Raw genomic sequence first — 16,500 nt, forward strand, 5'->3', positions numbered from 1 at the left:
TGTCCTTTTCGTGCCAAGGTTAGGGTATACTGGGAAAAATTGGGGCTTTTTCATATAAAAGAAAGTAAATGAGTCTCCCATTTCACATGGTCATTCACAGAACAGGGCAGTAGCTCTCTGTTAGATACGGATCATGGGGGAAATTCTCAGAAAAGACTGCCTAAAGAGCTCTTCTATTTCCTGATCCAGCTGTCTGCATCTCCAGCTGTCTGCTTCTCCTAAACAGAAAACCTGGGGCTTATGGAGAGAAACCTTGACCTTATAGCACTGGTTTAGAGACTTAATTTTGGACCTCTTTCCTTCCCTCTGGGCTGGATAAGAACATGGAGAACAGCATCAGAGCTTGGGGGTAAGGATTTGAAAAGAGCCTGGACCTCAGGTCTGTGGATCTCGTAGGAGACCTGTATAAATTTACTGGGATTCTTTGACTCCCAAGAGGCCAAAAAGATGATGAACATGTAGGTTGACAGTCCCCTGTGCTGAGTCTTCCTGTGAGATTATAAGGAGACCTGGAAGCAAGAGGATTTTATTCAGGTGCCTCAGTAGGAATTTGGCAGGTTTTATGCTTCTATTCAATAGCCAGCAGCGGTAAAGACCCCTTGCCTCTTTGTCTTCCCCTAACTGCGGGTCTGCTGCCACTTTAAATATTCCATTAAATAGACCGGAACCTCAACGAACGTACAAAAACAAAACAGAATGAAACAAAACAAAATGAAACAAAACAACTAAGGGATCCAGTTGTCAGACACTGAATGAGTAGATACAAACAATGTGCATTTAGGGATATATAACTGCTAGCATGGCAGATGACAGCATTAATAACAAAAGAGCATCAAATATAACTTATTTAAAGATATATACTTCTGAAAATAAAATTAAAAACTTTTTAAAGATACCTATATTTATATCTATCTATATGTATCTTCCTAAGCAATTTAGCGATGGTATTGGAGATGGTCACTTTTGAGACCCAGAACTAGGTGATTTAAAGAATACCCCAAAACACAGAGGAAAAAAGATAGAGATGGAAATCATGAAGGAAAAAAGATAATATACTTAAAGGATAGATCTACAAGACTTAATATGCAGACACAAAAGTTGCAGAAGGAAAAAAACGAAGTGGATAGAAGTGAATAAATAGATTAATAACAAAAAATGGAAAATTTCTTGAGGCTGAAAAATTTTTTAAAGGCCTCAATCTGCAGATCTAAAGAACTCACTACATTTCGGTTTGGATTAATGAGTAAAGACTCACACTATGCATATACAGATATAATTCCTACATATTAAGGACGAAGGAAAACTCATAAGCTTTCAGGCAGAAAGGGCAAGTAATCTAAAAAGAAAAATGACATTATACTTCTCATTTGTAACATTGGAAGCTAGAAAACTGTTAGATTGCAGCTGCAGACCGGTAAAATAAAGGACTGACAATCCATCAACCAAAATATAGTTACTTTCCCTGGTGAAATAAATATTTGAGAATTTTCAAGAATTCAGTCTGTATCACTTAGGTCTCCCCCATCTGAAGAAACAATTCAAGGAAGGACTCTAAACAAATAGCAAATAAACTAAAAACAGAAATAACTCAGAAAAATTATAGAAAAGGAATTAGAGGAAACTATGGTATAAAATAAATAATAAACAAAATAATACGTAAAGAATGCAATTATCAGTCGTGCTAAACGTGAATGGACTGGATGTCCTTATACAAAGGCAGAGACAACTGCCATTTTCAATGACATGGATGAACCTCGAGATAATCATGCTAAGTGAAATAAGCCAGGCTGAAAAAGTTAAAAACCACGTGATATGACTTATAAGTGGTATATAAACCTAAAAGCAACAAATGAACAGGATAAATAAACAGAAACTCGTGGACATGTTCAATAGACTCGTGGTTACCAGAGGGGAAGAGGGAGATAGGGTAAGAGGGGTCAAATGTGTGGTGACATTAAAGAATTAAAATTTAATTTAAAAAATAAAATAAATTTTTTAAAAAGGCATAGACAGGGTCAAGCAGCCAAATCCATCTATATGCTGTTTACAAGAAACACCTGTGAGATTGGTCAAATGGCTACCAGGCAAACAAAAGGAGCAGAAACTTCAATATTGAAGTAAACAAGTTGAAAGTTAAGAAGAATCGAAGAAAGAGATGGACTTTACATATTGATAAAAGACAATTTATGAAATATAATAGTTTCAAACCTGCTAAATACATAGAGTAAAAATGTATAAATCTGAGAATTTGATTAAAAAATACAGTTCTGTAGGAAAATTCAGTACTTTTGAGTCAGAATTAGATCTAGAAGACAAAAAATAAAGCCATACAGAAATCAAATAGTACAATTAAAAATCTTGACTTAAAAGGTTCATAGAAATTTATGTCCTGAGAATAGAGAACATATTTTTGTGTCCATAGACTAGCAACAAAAAAAATAATTAGGAGCTTTGCGTTCCTTGTCTTCATCTGAAGAATGTGCTTCAATTGCTCCCATTAATTTTGCACCCTATTACTTTAGTTTTATGAGGAGACATCTTTAAATTTTTTCTGATGCCTTTTTTGCTAGTAACTTAATTTGAAAGACTTGCATATTCAGTTTTATTATATAGCATTTTGAGAAAAAGAAGGCCTGAAAATTTAACGTTTAGCTAAAGTAATAAAGAAGAGACAAAACAATGTTAACAATAATGCAGTTAAGGGGCAAGCAGTCCTCCCATGCTTTCCATGAGAGAGCTAAATAAAAACAGAAAAGAAAAAAAAATTGCAGTAAAATGTATGATATTGTAAAACTTAAATGTCTATGTAAAATTAAATATGGTCAAGTATATGTAAATTGAAATGCAAAGTGTCTAATTCATTTTCATTAAGGTGGTTTGGTATTTTGTGCTTCTAAAATTTAAGTCTTAGTTTTTATTTTTTATGGAGTAAATATGTTCTATTTCATGGTTTTATAAGCATGTTAGAAATGGTTTTAGAACCCAAACCTATAACAGACATAGCTTTCTTAAGATGTATGTATTTGAGAATATAATATTCAGCATATTACTTGAATGGCTATTTAACAATTAACATAGTAGACAGAAGCCCAAACCAAGGGAGTTTACTTGTTTTTCTCTCACCTTTATACCATTGGTTATTCTTTTGAGTTAGTTTTTATATGGATCCTATAATATAGGGCTCCAATTTTCTTATTGTGATTGAGGTTGTTGGCTCCATCTTGCTAACTAGCATGCCTGAGCCCTTAGTATCAGTTGCCTAGAGGGTAGTTGTTTAATGCCAATGGATACTGGCTCCTACTTTGCCAATGAGGTTTAAAGCTCTCCATGAAGCTTCCAGCTGAAGAAATGCTACTTTACACAAGATTATGGACAACTCTGAAATCTCCCAAATCTTGCAGCTATGTCAACTGGAAAAAGTTTTTAGAATGGATAATCCTGGGGGTGGGGGAGGGGGGAAGAAGCTATCCTATGAGAACACACATTTGCCCATTTTATCTAGAGTCTGCTCATCTGAGAGACAATGCTAATTCCTGAAGTTGCTGGACCTATTAGAGTCTAAGCCAACTTTGAGACCCCTGTCTTCAAGGGCCAAGACCATAAATTTACAAAAGAGCAGTTCTAGTCATGTCACATTTGGATGAAATTGCACTATTCATATATCACCACAGAGTCATGGTAACCATGATGCTTGATTTACTCAAATGGTCCTCAAGCATAGCAATCAGGCCTTGTCTGAGGGCCCTTGCACTTGCTATTTCCTTCTGGAATGCTCCATTTCCCAGATATCTGCATGGTTCATGCTCTTGCTTCCTGCAAATGTCACCTTAGCACAGTGTCTTCCCTTTCCACTCTAAGTAGGGTCCACTCCCTAGTCCCCAGCCCCGACACGAGGTGTCTTACCCCACTGTTTTTCTTCATAGCAATGATGACTATTTGATACAATTCATTTTTTGCGCGCCTTCAATAAAATGTAAGCTCCATGGGATGTGGGCAGGGGAAAGGGGAAGCGAAACTTTGGATGTTTTGTTTACTACTAGAGAGGGCCCAGAATATTACCAGGCACGAAGTAGGTGCTCAATAATTATATGGATTGTTGAATGGATGAATAAAGAAATGCTGCTTATCGGGAGTCAGCCAGTCTGGGAAAGGTCATCCGAAGCAAGGGGCCAACTCCCAAACACCCCGCTTCCTCACATTTTATTGGTTATCAGGAAAGGAAGGAGGTTGCGCACCCCCTGGTGTGTTGCACACAGAAGGTCCTATATTTAACAATGTATCTTCTTCCAGGAGCACTGCGCAGTAAGGGGAGTCCGCGATGCAGGTCTGGCGCCGGAGGGTGGGAGCAACCCCTTGTCTGCTCAGCCAATGGGAAGAGAGCCTCGTGGGGCGGGCGGAGAGTGTCCACTCCACTCGCGGCCCACGCAAGGCTCTTTGCGCATTTGTTCTGCCCGCAGCTGAATAGAGAGGCGGAAAGAGTTAAAGAGAGAGTTCCTCTTTGGTATCAACAGGCAGGTGCCTGTTGAGCCGTTCTATTTTACTTTTTACTTTCTTTCTTGGGTTCTTGGCTTTCAGCGCTGAGATTTAACCTTCCCCACCGACGCCCACTGTGACCCCAGGTATGGAATGACTCTCCTCTGGGTATGTTTTGCGCGTCTCCAAATGGGAAGTTAGATTCCGTTAGCGTCTTTGCAGCGCCCACATTGTGTGTGGAAGGCAAGGAAGTCGGGATGCCTACTCCGGGCGGAGGCCCAAGAGAAGGAGCTGCCAGGACCCCCGGGGTGGAGAAAGCAGCGGGCTTGCGGGCGCGGGTGGAGACCTGGCGGTAAAGACCACTTTCCCGGGGCGAGGCCGCGATCACCTCGTGTGGCGGAGAGCCGGGTACTTGGATGCTCACGTGCGTAAGGAGTCCTTCGAGTGGGGACTTAGTGTGGCCTGAGTTGTAGTGTGATTATCCCCCTTCACCAGTCCTGATGAATTCAGGCATACCTCTTGCTTCTCAGCGGGAAGCAGGTGTTGGTCATTCAGTCGGAGAATATTCCCTCCACCTGTGCTTGGCGGCGATTCCTTCACGCTGTGGCTCCTCCGAGCTCCGCTCCATTTGAAAACAAAACAAAACAGACTGAAACTTTACAGTCCGTGTGTTCCACATTACCAGTTTTTTTTCCCCCTTCCTCTCCTCTTCCTAGCAAAGTTCTAGAAAGAATAGCGCTTGCTTGCTTGCTTCACGTACGGGGTCACCCTCTACCCATAGTAGTGAAGCTTTATTACTTCCTTTACCCTCTCCCCCTGCAGTGATCTAAAATTGTTCTTTCTACGGAGGGTACCATGGTTTCCCGCCAAAGTCGAGTGCAATTGGCAGGCATTCATTTCTGTATCTCCTTTGAGAATTTGACAACTTGGTATCGTCTTTCTTTTACCTTTTTATTGTTCCAATTATTTAAGGAATCTATTGTGATTTTTAAAAGTCAGAAATTGTTCTAAGCTTAAAACAACCATGGTTAGTATTTTGGTATATTTGTCCGTTTCGTTAAGAGGTTTCATTTTAATTCCGTGTTTGTAATCCGCATATTCCTACCATATGCTTTTTAACCCTACCCATGTTGCATATTGCTGCATGAATAGGTAATTTAAATGATGGAAAAAAGCGTGTGCCATATTTTTAAGCATTTATTTCATTAATCATAATTGAATTTTAATTTGTCGATAGTTATTTACTATTCTAAATAAACACCCCTATTCACAAAACTTTTTTTCTGTATTTGGGATTCTTTCCATTGGATAATTTCCCAGAGAAGAGGTTATGGATTGAAAAGCCATGCATAGATTTAAAGCTCTCCATAGTTGGGGCCATGCAGCCTTCTAAAGGTGTAGCAGTTAACATTTATACTGACAATACCTGCTCCGTTCCATTCTCATTGTCATATGGTATTATTTCTTAAAGCTTATTTTTGCCATTTTGGTAATTGTGAATTGATATCACCTGGTGTGTATTAGTTTTTATAACTGCTTAAGTCTGAGCATTTTCTGAAATATTTGTTAGCTGTTTACCTTTTTTCCCCTATATAAATGGGTTTTTTTGCAATAATTTGTTTTTAGTGCTTTGCTTATCTATTTGTGTATTATGTCTTTCAAGTGATGTGAATCTTTAAAACCATTCAGATTTCACTAGTTTTATCCTAGTTCTTTTTCTATACAGGTATACCTTGTTTTGCACTTTGTTTTACTGTGCTTCACAGCGGTTGTGTTTTTACAAATGAAGGCAAGACCTTCCAACAGCAAAAAGATTGACTCCCTTTATTGTGCTACTGGCTTTGTTGCCATAGTATGGAACCAAACCTCCAATATCTCTAAGGTATGCCTGTACTTAGATCCTTTATAGGATACCATATTACATTTAGTCATCTCTTCTCCTTAGTTTCCCCTGGACTGTGACAGTCTCCTTTCTTTCCATGTTTTTGATGACCTTGATCTGAATACTCATCAGGTATTTTGTAGTATGTCACTTGGGTTTGTCTGATCTTTTCCTCATGGTTGGACTGGTGTTATGGGTTTTCGGAGAGGACTGCCCCAGTGGTGATAATGCTATTCTCAGCATATCTCATCAATGGCACATACTATCAACAATGACTATTGACTAATAATAACCTTGATCACCAGGGAGAGGCAGTGTTTATCAAGTTTCTCCACTTAGTAAATCATTAAGCACAGTCCCCACTTGTGGGTGAGAGTGAGTTAGGGTTATAAATCTTCCTCCTGAAGGAGAAATATCTGCATAAAGTATTTGTAATTCTTCTGTAAGAAATTTGTCTTCCCCCCTCTGTTTATTTATATTTGTTGTCATTTATCTATGTTAGTAAGGACCCATGGATATTTGCTTCATACTTTGGGTTATAATCCAATACTACGTTTTTTTAGCCATTGGGAGCTCTTTTGGGTTGGTGCCTGTCTCTTTTTGACATACTGCATCCTTTTCTTTTTCTTTCTGGCACTACAAGAAGCTCAAGGCTCAGCTTGTATGTTCTCTGCTCCACCCCTAAAATCAGTAATTTCTCCTATGAGCCCTGATTCTTCTTATTGGAGAATGGTATCAGAAACCAAGATCTGGGTCTGGGGTCCTAGCTCCAATTTTAGAAGTTACTGCCAACAGTTCTAAAGTGGTTTTACTTACACTTCAGCTCTTTGTCAAATTTCCAGTAAAAATTTTTGCTGGTCTTGGTTTACCTTTTGCATTAGACAAAAGAGGTTTAATTTCAATATAGTTAATAACATGCTTCCTAATATTCATCCTGATTCTTGATCATTTCTGTTACTGTGCTCAAGCTGGTAAGTCCCTCTTCTCCTAAGTTGTGATGAATTTTCTTGGCTATTTTTCCCTCTCTGCTTTGAGGTATTAACGTTTTACTGCTTTATTATATCTGAGATTTATTCTGTGAGGATACTAATTTTTATCTGAATGGTTTACATATTGTCCAAATAATTTGTACTGTATCCTCCCCTTCCTAATTGTGGTATTTCTTCTATTATACATTAAAATCTCGTGGGATTGCCTTTTTAAAAGCTACCTACTTTTGTTATTTATTATGGTAATATCATAGAGAAGGAGTGATGAGTTGTGTATTCAACAGTAGAGGGTAAGGCTTTGGAAGTGGTTTCAACTGAGGCGGTTTGCTGCCCTGGGGACATGAGGCAATGTCTGAAGACATTTTCTTTGTCACAACTATGGGAAATTGAGGGTTCTAATGGTGTTTCTAGATAGAGGCCAGGAATGCTGCTAAACAGTATGCAGCGAACTTATAGTGTCCCCCAAATAAAGAATTATCTGGACCAAAAAAAAAAATTTAGTAGTGGTGAGATTGAAAAATTCGTATAGGAGAGGCTATTAGACCCAGAAAAGAAATCAAGCAAGGGTATATGAAAGGTTGGGAATATCATGTTTCCTAGGTAAAATATCACTTCCCCAAGACCTTCTCATCTCTCTTCTGTATAGAAAAGAATCCCACCTTCGTGTTCTAGAACTACGAAAACTCAGACAATGGCCACTACATGTAGAGAGGCCTTCCTCTTCCCCTAACCCAGTGCTCAGCAGAGTCAGGCATCACAGAGCATGGCCACACAGATTTCATTTAACTCTGAATTCCCAGTGCCCAGGTACATAAAGCGACATTAAAAGCCAGTGTGAGTGGTACCTAGTAGAAAGAATGAGCTTTGTAGTTTGACAGGCTACTTATCAACTCTGTAACCTGGGCAAGTATCTTAATTTCCAAGTCCTTGTATCTGTAAAATGTAGATAAACTAAACTTTTGGGACTATTTTTAAGACTAGAGAAAATTTTTATAAAGACCTTTTCACAGTATATCCTCAACGAATATGGTCATTAGTAACATGTGCTGAATGAATAAGTTATTTTGGACAAATAGGCTTTAATTATTTCATATGGTAAAAGTTCACATCAATAAATTTGCAAATTGAAATTGATCCTTTTAGACCATGGGTTCCCATTTGAGAACATTTTGGAATTTATGAATGTCTTCATATAGGAGGAATAACACCAGACATCCATCTGTTTTCCCCTTCCCAAAAATATAAACGAAGGTAGACCACAAAACAAAACAAAACAAATTCCTTCAAGTACAGCATAAAACCTTTGTAAAGGAGGCCAGAGTATACTGTACTCTCTATCAGAATTGTAGATACCATGTAGTAGAAACCCAGTAGGATTCAGAACCATGTAAATCTTGGCTCTAAGGGACACCCAGAAAGGCAGGAGAAAAATGAAAAATGCAGGGGATTATGGCAGTCAAGGGAAAAGAGAATATCAAGAATTAAGGCATTGTTAAAATAGTATTATACATGTAGACTCTGTAAATTAGGTGTAAGGATTAGTTTTTAATCCTTGCAGAGGTAGGTAACATATTTTTTCTGCTTACAGATATGAAAATTGAATACGAAATGTCTTGGGTTTTGCAACAGGGTGGTAATTGGTATGAGTTATCAGTGAAAATCTGGTTGCAAAAGTTAGATTGCAGTGGATTGAGGAGATAAAATAGGTAAAGTATAAAAGACTGAAAAATTTTGACTATGATGAAGGGGATGCCAAGTAGAGGGAACATTTGTAAAAGATTAGGGTAGACTTGGGCATATTTAAATGTTAATAGGGACTTCGAGGACAGGGAGAGGTGGAAGATAAGAGACATCACTAATGGATTAAGTCCCTTAATAATTGGAACCTGATGAGATTCCGATCACAGGTGGAGGGATGAGCTATACAAAGGGGAATGAGCCCCCTTCTTTTGTTGCAGGAAAGAAGAAAAAGAGGCTCCCACATGGTGATACCTGTAAATTTCTAGGCAGGAAGTTGAGGGTGTTGTGTTCTATGCCTCATTTTCCCTCACTTACCATAATCTGTGTATCTTGGAGAAATTTCAATGTTCCTTTGAAGTTTTCTCAAATTTACTCCTTTTGCTGCTTCTAAAAAATTACTATGAAGCCTATTTTAGTAAGATCCTAATCTGTGATCTAGAATATTTTTGCAGTGCAGTTAAAACATAAACTAACTCCCCACTCCCCCCCCCCAAAAAAAAAACAGTTGATAATTTACCAATTACTATAGGATATAATACTGATTTACTATCTAATTTTGAGATAATCCACTTTGTTTTAGAACAAAAGTCTCCCTTCGGTACATCCAACTTTTCCAGTCTCATTGGCAGGAAGACAGGGGAGGCATTATGAAAGACTGGAAAGGAGAGAGGTTTAGAGAAAAATCTAAGTTGAGTTCCAGCTGTACCACCTACTAGCTCTGTCTTTTTAGGCAAATCATTGACAAAGAGATGAGAAATTTGAAGAGATGGTTTAAGTGTTTAATTGGAGTGCCCATGCTGAATAAAAAATAGAATAAGTCTCTTAAGATGGCTGATAAATAAGAGGAAAACACAGGGATCAAAAGACTAGGATTTGATGATGTTTGAAGAACTGTCACAGTGGGAGTGAGGGCATGAAACTGCTCAATTAACTGCAAAGTATTTGAGAATGAGTTATGAGACTTTGGAGTTTGAGTTTGAATAGTCATTGATGATAAAGTGTGGATTGAGAGCATCACAGTGAAATGCTAGAGTGAAATAAGTCATTGGAGTTAAGGTCAAGGATGTGAGAGAGAGGTGTTTTGGATGGACTTTAACTCTGAACTTACGCAGAATAATTGTAGTGATGGGGAGTGGATGTGAAAGGAGCTTGGGAGCTAAGATTGCAGACCCTTAGGGACTACATATGGGTTTGTGGCCATAGGTGACATGACAAGAAGAGGTGGCATAGTCTAGTCGCATGTGCTTCAAGAGTAATATGTTTGGTTGGGGTACAATAACAATGTTTTATAGGCTGAGATATGTGTCGGGTGTTAATGGGAGAGAGACTAGATGAGGAAAGTTGCCAACACTTAGTAGGAGCCTGTTCTGTGCCAGGCGAAACATGTAGTCTACTTCATTTAATCTATACCACAGTCCTCTGAGGTTGCCTCTGATATCCTTACTTTGCAGAAGAGTAAACTGAGTCTCAGAGAGATGAATTGTCTGTCTTTATTTCTTAAAGCTCATAAATGGTGAGACTGGGAGTAACTCTTAGGAAGGTGGAAGAAATATACCATGGTCTATATTAGAGGAATGTTTTTTATAACAAAGTGCATTACAGAGGACACTAGGTCAGCACTAAGCTGAATTTAGTGGGCTTCAACACATTTTTGTTGAATTAATTATATTTTTATAATTCACATAAATTAATAATTAATATTTCATTTTCTAATCTTTCCATAGGTCCTATTTATTCCGATTATTTTTTCCCATTGACCTATGAACAAGATGGCAGATTCATCGTCGTCTTCCTTCTTTTCTGATTTTGGGCTGCTATTATATTTGGAGGAGCTAAACAAAGAGGAATTAAGTAAATTCAAATTACTCCTAAAGAATGAGACAGTGGAACCCGGGTACTGTCTGATACCCTGGGCTGAAATGAAGAAGGCCAAAAGGGAGGATCTGGCTAACTTGATGAACAAGCATTATCCAGGAGAACAGGCCTGGGATGTGGCTCTCAAAATCTTTGGCAAGATGAACCTGAAGGATCTGTGTGAGAGAGCAAAAGCAGAGATCAACTGTGAGTGAATCTAGGGGCACATCTGGGGTAGGGAGAAGGAAGTTCCTCCAGGAGCCCACTGGGATAATTCTATGAAAGGACTTAGAGATTAATTGATGCTGTGGGGCACAAGCTCTGTGATGGTCAAGTACATTGGGAGCTTGTTGGATCATTGGAGGAACACTGAAGAGGCAGGAGAGTTTTGAGTACTGTTACTCAGCCTGACTCCTTAATTGTTAAAACATCCATTTTTGTACCAGTTAAAATGCTGAAAGGAACTGAGTGATAAGAATTGTCTCATCTAATATTCCTTTGCTTAAACTAAAAACAAAATCATAGGTTAGGCTAAATTTTAAGGAATCTCAAATATGATTTAAAATCTTTGCCAAAATAGGAAGAATGAGCAAAAAATTATTAAGGGACATGTCAGTAGTTTTAATCATTCCCAAATGTGAAATATTATAGACATCTAAAATTTCTTACTCATATACAAGTCTTTACAGCTTCAAAGTGTATATACATTATTTCTTTTGAGCCTCACCATATTACTATGAGATCAGTAGGAAGCTTAGGTTTGTATTAGACCACTTGCCTTGTTATAGGGTGGGGAGCATGGTGAGGGAGCCTCATAGTCCATGATGTTCATTCACACTACATCACTTCTCCCTCAGCTAAACTGGTGGAGTCTCTGTTGACTTTTCTTAATCCCAGATGGTCACATAGAAATAGACTACTGAGGAGAATTCTGGCCCCTGTTCTGGCCATTACCAAAGCTCTCCTTGTTTTTGGTAAATCTCATAATCCTTTTGGAACCTGTTGCAGGGGCAGCCCAGGCCATGAGACCAGAGGACACTGGGGCTGGAGAGGCACAAGGTGATCAGGAAGCAGTGCTGGGTGAGTAGATGGCCTTTTGTCAGATTTGTAAGGAGTTTGAACTTCTGAAGCAAGATGGGATTTATCTCCCAGGAAACTTTTTTCACCTCTTGTTAACTTTTTGTAATATCCTACCTGTTTGCTGATTATCATTTAGAAAGAGTCAACAAAACTGGCTTTCTGGCCAAAGTCAGAATCAGGGCCATGTTAATTCAGGGCCTCAAGAGAGCAGTATTTGGAAATGCCCAAAGATGACAATCTAATAAACAAAGGTATATTCATATCTGTTTTATGGACTAAAAAGTCCCTGAGTTGGCAAAGACTGTTTTGCTTATCATATCTGTTGCCTTCCTTTAGAAATGATGCTATAATTGAGTTACAGGGATGGTGACCAACTAGTCCATATAAAATGTAATTTTTAGAACCAGGTCTTCTCAGTCTTAGTTCAATACCATTTCCGCTCTCCCTACTTCATTTTGAATTCTATGCAATTAACTTCTAGTTTATACAAGTGGATTTACAGTACAGAGAAAACTGGACCAGATAAGAAACCTCTATTCTTAACTCACCTATGTTGCTTTCTAGCAGGCCTACTATTTCATTCAAGAAATAATTGAGAACCTAATTTATTCCAAGGACTAATAAATGAAAATTGGTTATTGTATTAAATGATCTCGACGATGACCTCCCACTTTGATTCAATATAAAGAAGCTTATTTTTGTGGTATAATTGGCCATAAATTTAAGAAACCAGGGTTCCATCTCCATAGAAATTTACTGTTAGAAAATTTGGAAGATAAAAGTATAACGAAGAAAGTAAAACTCATTTTTGTAATCTCAATTTTCTTTTAAGTACTGCACTGTACTAGATATAATACCATAAAAAAAGGGGGATACCTGCCTTCTGATATCATAATTTCTGGGGAGAACTAAACATAATTTAGTGGGATATGAACTATGCTAGATGTTTGTATTGAAAGCCCTAGTAGAACAAAGAAAAGGCTTACATTTGTCCTTCAGTATCTGAGGGAGATTGGTTCCAGGAACCCCCATGAATAAATCCTTGAATGCTCAAGTTTCTTATATAAAATGGCATAGAACAGTGCCTACATTCAGCCCTCCTCTTCTGCAGATTCCAAACCACAGATCAAAAATAGTATTTCTGACCCTGGTTGGTTGAATCTGTGGATGTGAATCCCGGGCTATGGAGGGCCAACTCTTTATTTACTGAAAAAATCCACGTATAAGTGGACCTGTGCAGTTCAAACCTGTGTTGTTCAATGGTCAGCTGTATTTACTTTAAAAAATGAAATAGAGTAATTACAGCTTGTGATATGTGCTGTGAATGAAAAGTATACTGTGTTTTGAGAGTATATGAAAGAACTGTTGAGCATTGGGTTTCAGGGAGGGCTTTCTTCCTGAGATATTAACATTTATGTAGAGATCTAAAGCTGGAATCGGACTTACTAGGTAACTATTTTCATTCTGCTTGGGCACTTGAGAATTTTTTTCTTCTCTTTCAAATAGTCTTCAGTTTATGCTTCAATATTCATTTCTATTGAGGTTTTACCTGTATAAAGTGGATTATTTTGATATGTAGCTTCAGATCTGTCTTCAGGTCCTCTTTGGCTATTGTTTATTGTTGCCTGTGTTTCATTTTAATCTGGATGATGACTCTTTTCGACACATCATGTTTTTTTCTCTGTAAAGGAAAAGTACAAAGAACAAAAAATATTTTTAGGACGGATTTAATTTTTATTTTCCATCACAAATTCATTTTTTCTGGATTGTCAGTTCTATTTTTTCAGTTTCTAATGTAGGTATTAAACTAGAGGAATATTTTTGTTTTATTTACATTCCTTTCTTACCTAAACCAGCTGCACTTTGATTTCAGCCTACATGACTTCTTGTTCCTCACTCCAAGTCCAGTATTCTTAATTTTGTAATTCATAGACTTTGTTTTGATCATGTGTATTTTTGCTTTTTCCCTGCTCCATTCTGACTTAGGCGATGGAACAGAATACAGAATTCAAATACAGGAAAAATTTTTCATAATGCAGGATAAGAAGTGTTTGCTTGGAGAATCTAAAGATTTCCATCATGAAATTGCTGAGGAAGGTCGAGAACTGTTGGAACATTTGTTTGATGTGGATGTCAAAACCGGCGAGCAGCCACAGACAGTGGTGCTTCAGGGGGCTGCTGGAGTTGGGAAAACCACTTTGGTGAGAAAGGCAATGTTAGATTGGGCCCAGGGCAATCTCTATCACCAGAAATTTACCTATATTTTTTATCTCAATGCAAGAGAAATTAACCAGTTGAGAGAAAGAAGCTTTATTCAAATGATATCAAAGGACTGGCCCAGCACAGAAGGCCCCATTGAAAGGATTATGTCCCAGCCAAATAGTCTCCTGTTTATAATTGATTCTTTTGATGAACTGAACTTCGCTTTTGAGGAACCTGAGTTTGCGCTGTGCGAAGACTGGACGCAGGTACACCCAGTGTCCTTCCTCATGAGTAGTTTGCTGAGGAAAGTGATGCTCCCTGAGTCATCCTTATTGGTGACAACAAGACTCACAGCTTGCAAGAAACTGAAGCCCTTGTTGAAGAGTCAGCGTTCTGTAGAGCTATTAGGTATGTCTGAGGATGCGAGAGAGGAGTATATTTACCAGTTTTTTGAAGACAAGAAGTGGGCCTTGAAAGTATTGAGTTTACTAAAAAACAATGAGATGCTTTTTAGCATGTGCAAAGTCCCCTTAGTGTGTTCAATCGTTTGTACTTGTCTGGAACAGCAAATGGAGAAGGGTGGCGATGTCACATTGACCTGCAAAACCACCACGGCTCTATTTACCTCCTATATCTCTAGCTTGTTCACACAGGTAGGTCGAAGCTGTTCTAGTCTACCCAACCAGACCCAACTGAGGAGCCTCTGCCACTTGGCTGCTAATGGTGTATGGACTATGACACATGTGTTTTATAGGGAAAATCTCAGAAAGCATGGGTTAACTAAATCTGATGTCTCAGTTTTCCTGGACATGAATATTCTTCAGAAGGACACAGAGTATGAAAACTGCTATGAGTTTGCCCACCTCCACATTCAGGAGTTTTTTGCAGCTATGTTCTATATGTTGAAAGACAGTTGGGGAACCACAGACCGGTCATCTCAGGCTTTTGAAGACTTGAAGCTGTTACTTGAAAGCAACAGTTATAAAGACTCCCATTTGATGCCCATGAAATGCTTTTTGTTTGGCCTTTTAAATGAAGATCTAGTAAAACAACTGGAGGAAACTTTTAACTGTACTTTGTCACTGGAGATAAAATGGAAGATACTTCAGTGGATGGAAATACTAGGAAACAGTGAATATTTTTCATCACAGCTGGGATGTCTGGAGTGGTTTCACTGTCTGTATGAGACTCAAGATGAAGCATTTATAAGCCAGGCAATGAGATATTTCCAAAAGATCGTCATTAATATTTGTGGGAAAATCCATTTGCTTGTGTCATCATTCTGCCTTAAGTATTGCCAGTGTTTAAGGACCATTAAACTGTCTGTAACTGTGGTGTTTGAGAAGAAGATGTTAAACTCAAGTCCCCCAGCTGAAACTTGGTAAGTGCATTAGGTCAGTTCCCTGGAAGTTTTCGGGAGTGAAGGAAGTAGATTTTGTCAGAGGAAGGGGAGGATTTGTTTAGCTGAGGTCCCAGAGCCAGGTTAACCTTTCCGAGTTGTCCCACCTTGAGAAAAGGAGGCCAGGCCCTGAATCCCCTTATTGACCAGTCACAGTTACTGGTGAAGAATGAGTGAAAACTTGTCCAATATGGCTCTCTTGGCCTGAAGGTAGTCTCAAGAGAGGGGCTTGGCTGAGAGCTGTCAGCTATCAACACTCCCAGCAACTAGGGAATGAGTGCTTCAGTCCTCGAGGAGGGATGTGGCATAGCCCAAACTTACATCCACTGTTGTATATAATTTAACTTTAAAAAATAATGCCCTCTGGAAGAATAGGGACCAGGAGTTTCTTGCTGAACCTAGTGTACAGAGGTCATCTCTCTGGGCTCTACTGGCCTAGCTCACCTTCCCCACTGCGCAGGTCAGTCTTTGTATGAAAGGTTGCAGCCCTTTAACACTCAATTGGAGAGAGATATGGGCAAGAAATAATAGGTGCTGAATTAATGTTTTGAAAGAATTAAAGAATCTTCAGCATTTTATGCCTATTACTATACCCTCTCCCCTTCCTCAAGTTGCCTTTTTTGACTTTACCCATTTAAGCCTGGAGAGGAATTAAATTAGTTCCAGATTTAACTAAAATTAATTGAGGGCTTACTATGTGGTATACAGTTATAGAGTGCACAGGATATTTAACATATCCAGTGTAATGCTGGTCAAAACCAGCATTACACTGGATATTTATTTTTAATATTATAAAACTGAGAATCAGAGAAGTTCACCTAGAAAGAAAGTACAGTCGTTGATTCAAGCACACATCAAACAGTAGCTAACATTTGCTTTAA

General features: G+C 38.5%; 1 protein-coding gene across 1 annotated transcript in view; it reads left to right on the plus strand.

Annotated features, from left to right (window-relative positions):
• Positions 1–10,851: 10,851 nt before the first annotated feature.
• NLRP14 (NLR family pyrin domain containing 14) overlaps positions 10,852–16,500 on the plus strand; it is a 30,708-nt gene continuing 25,059 nt past the window's right edge. The window contains exons 1-3 of the mRNA XM_011383491.1: positions 10,852–11,145; positions 11,947–12,018; positions 14,005–15,601. Coding sequence (XP_011381793.1) covers positions 10,854–11,145; positions 11,947–12,018; positions 14,005–15,601 — 1,961 coding nt within the window. The 5' untranslated portion in view covers positions 10,852–10,853. The remainder of the gene's footprint in view (positions 11,146–11,946; positions 12,019–14,004; positions 15,602–16,500) is intronic.

Source organism: Pteropus vampyrus, unplaced genomic scaffold (assembly GCF_000151845.1).
Source record: "Pteropus vampyrus isolate Shadow unplaced genomic scaffold, Pvam_2.0 Scaffold522, whole genome shotgun sequence".
NCBI classification, from domain to species: Eukaryota; Metazoa; Chordata; class Mammalia; order Chiroptera; family Pteropodidae; genus Pteropus; species Pteropus vampyrus.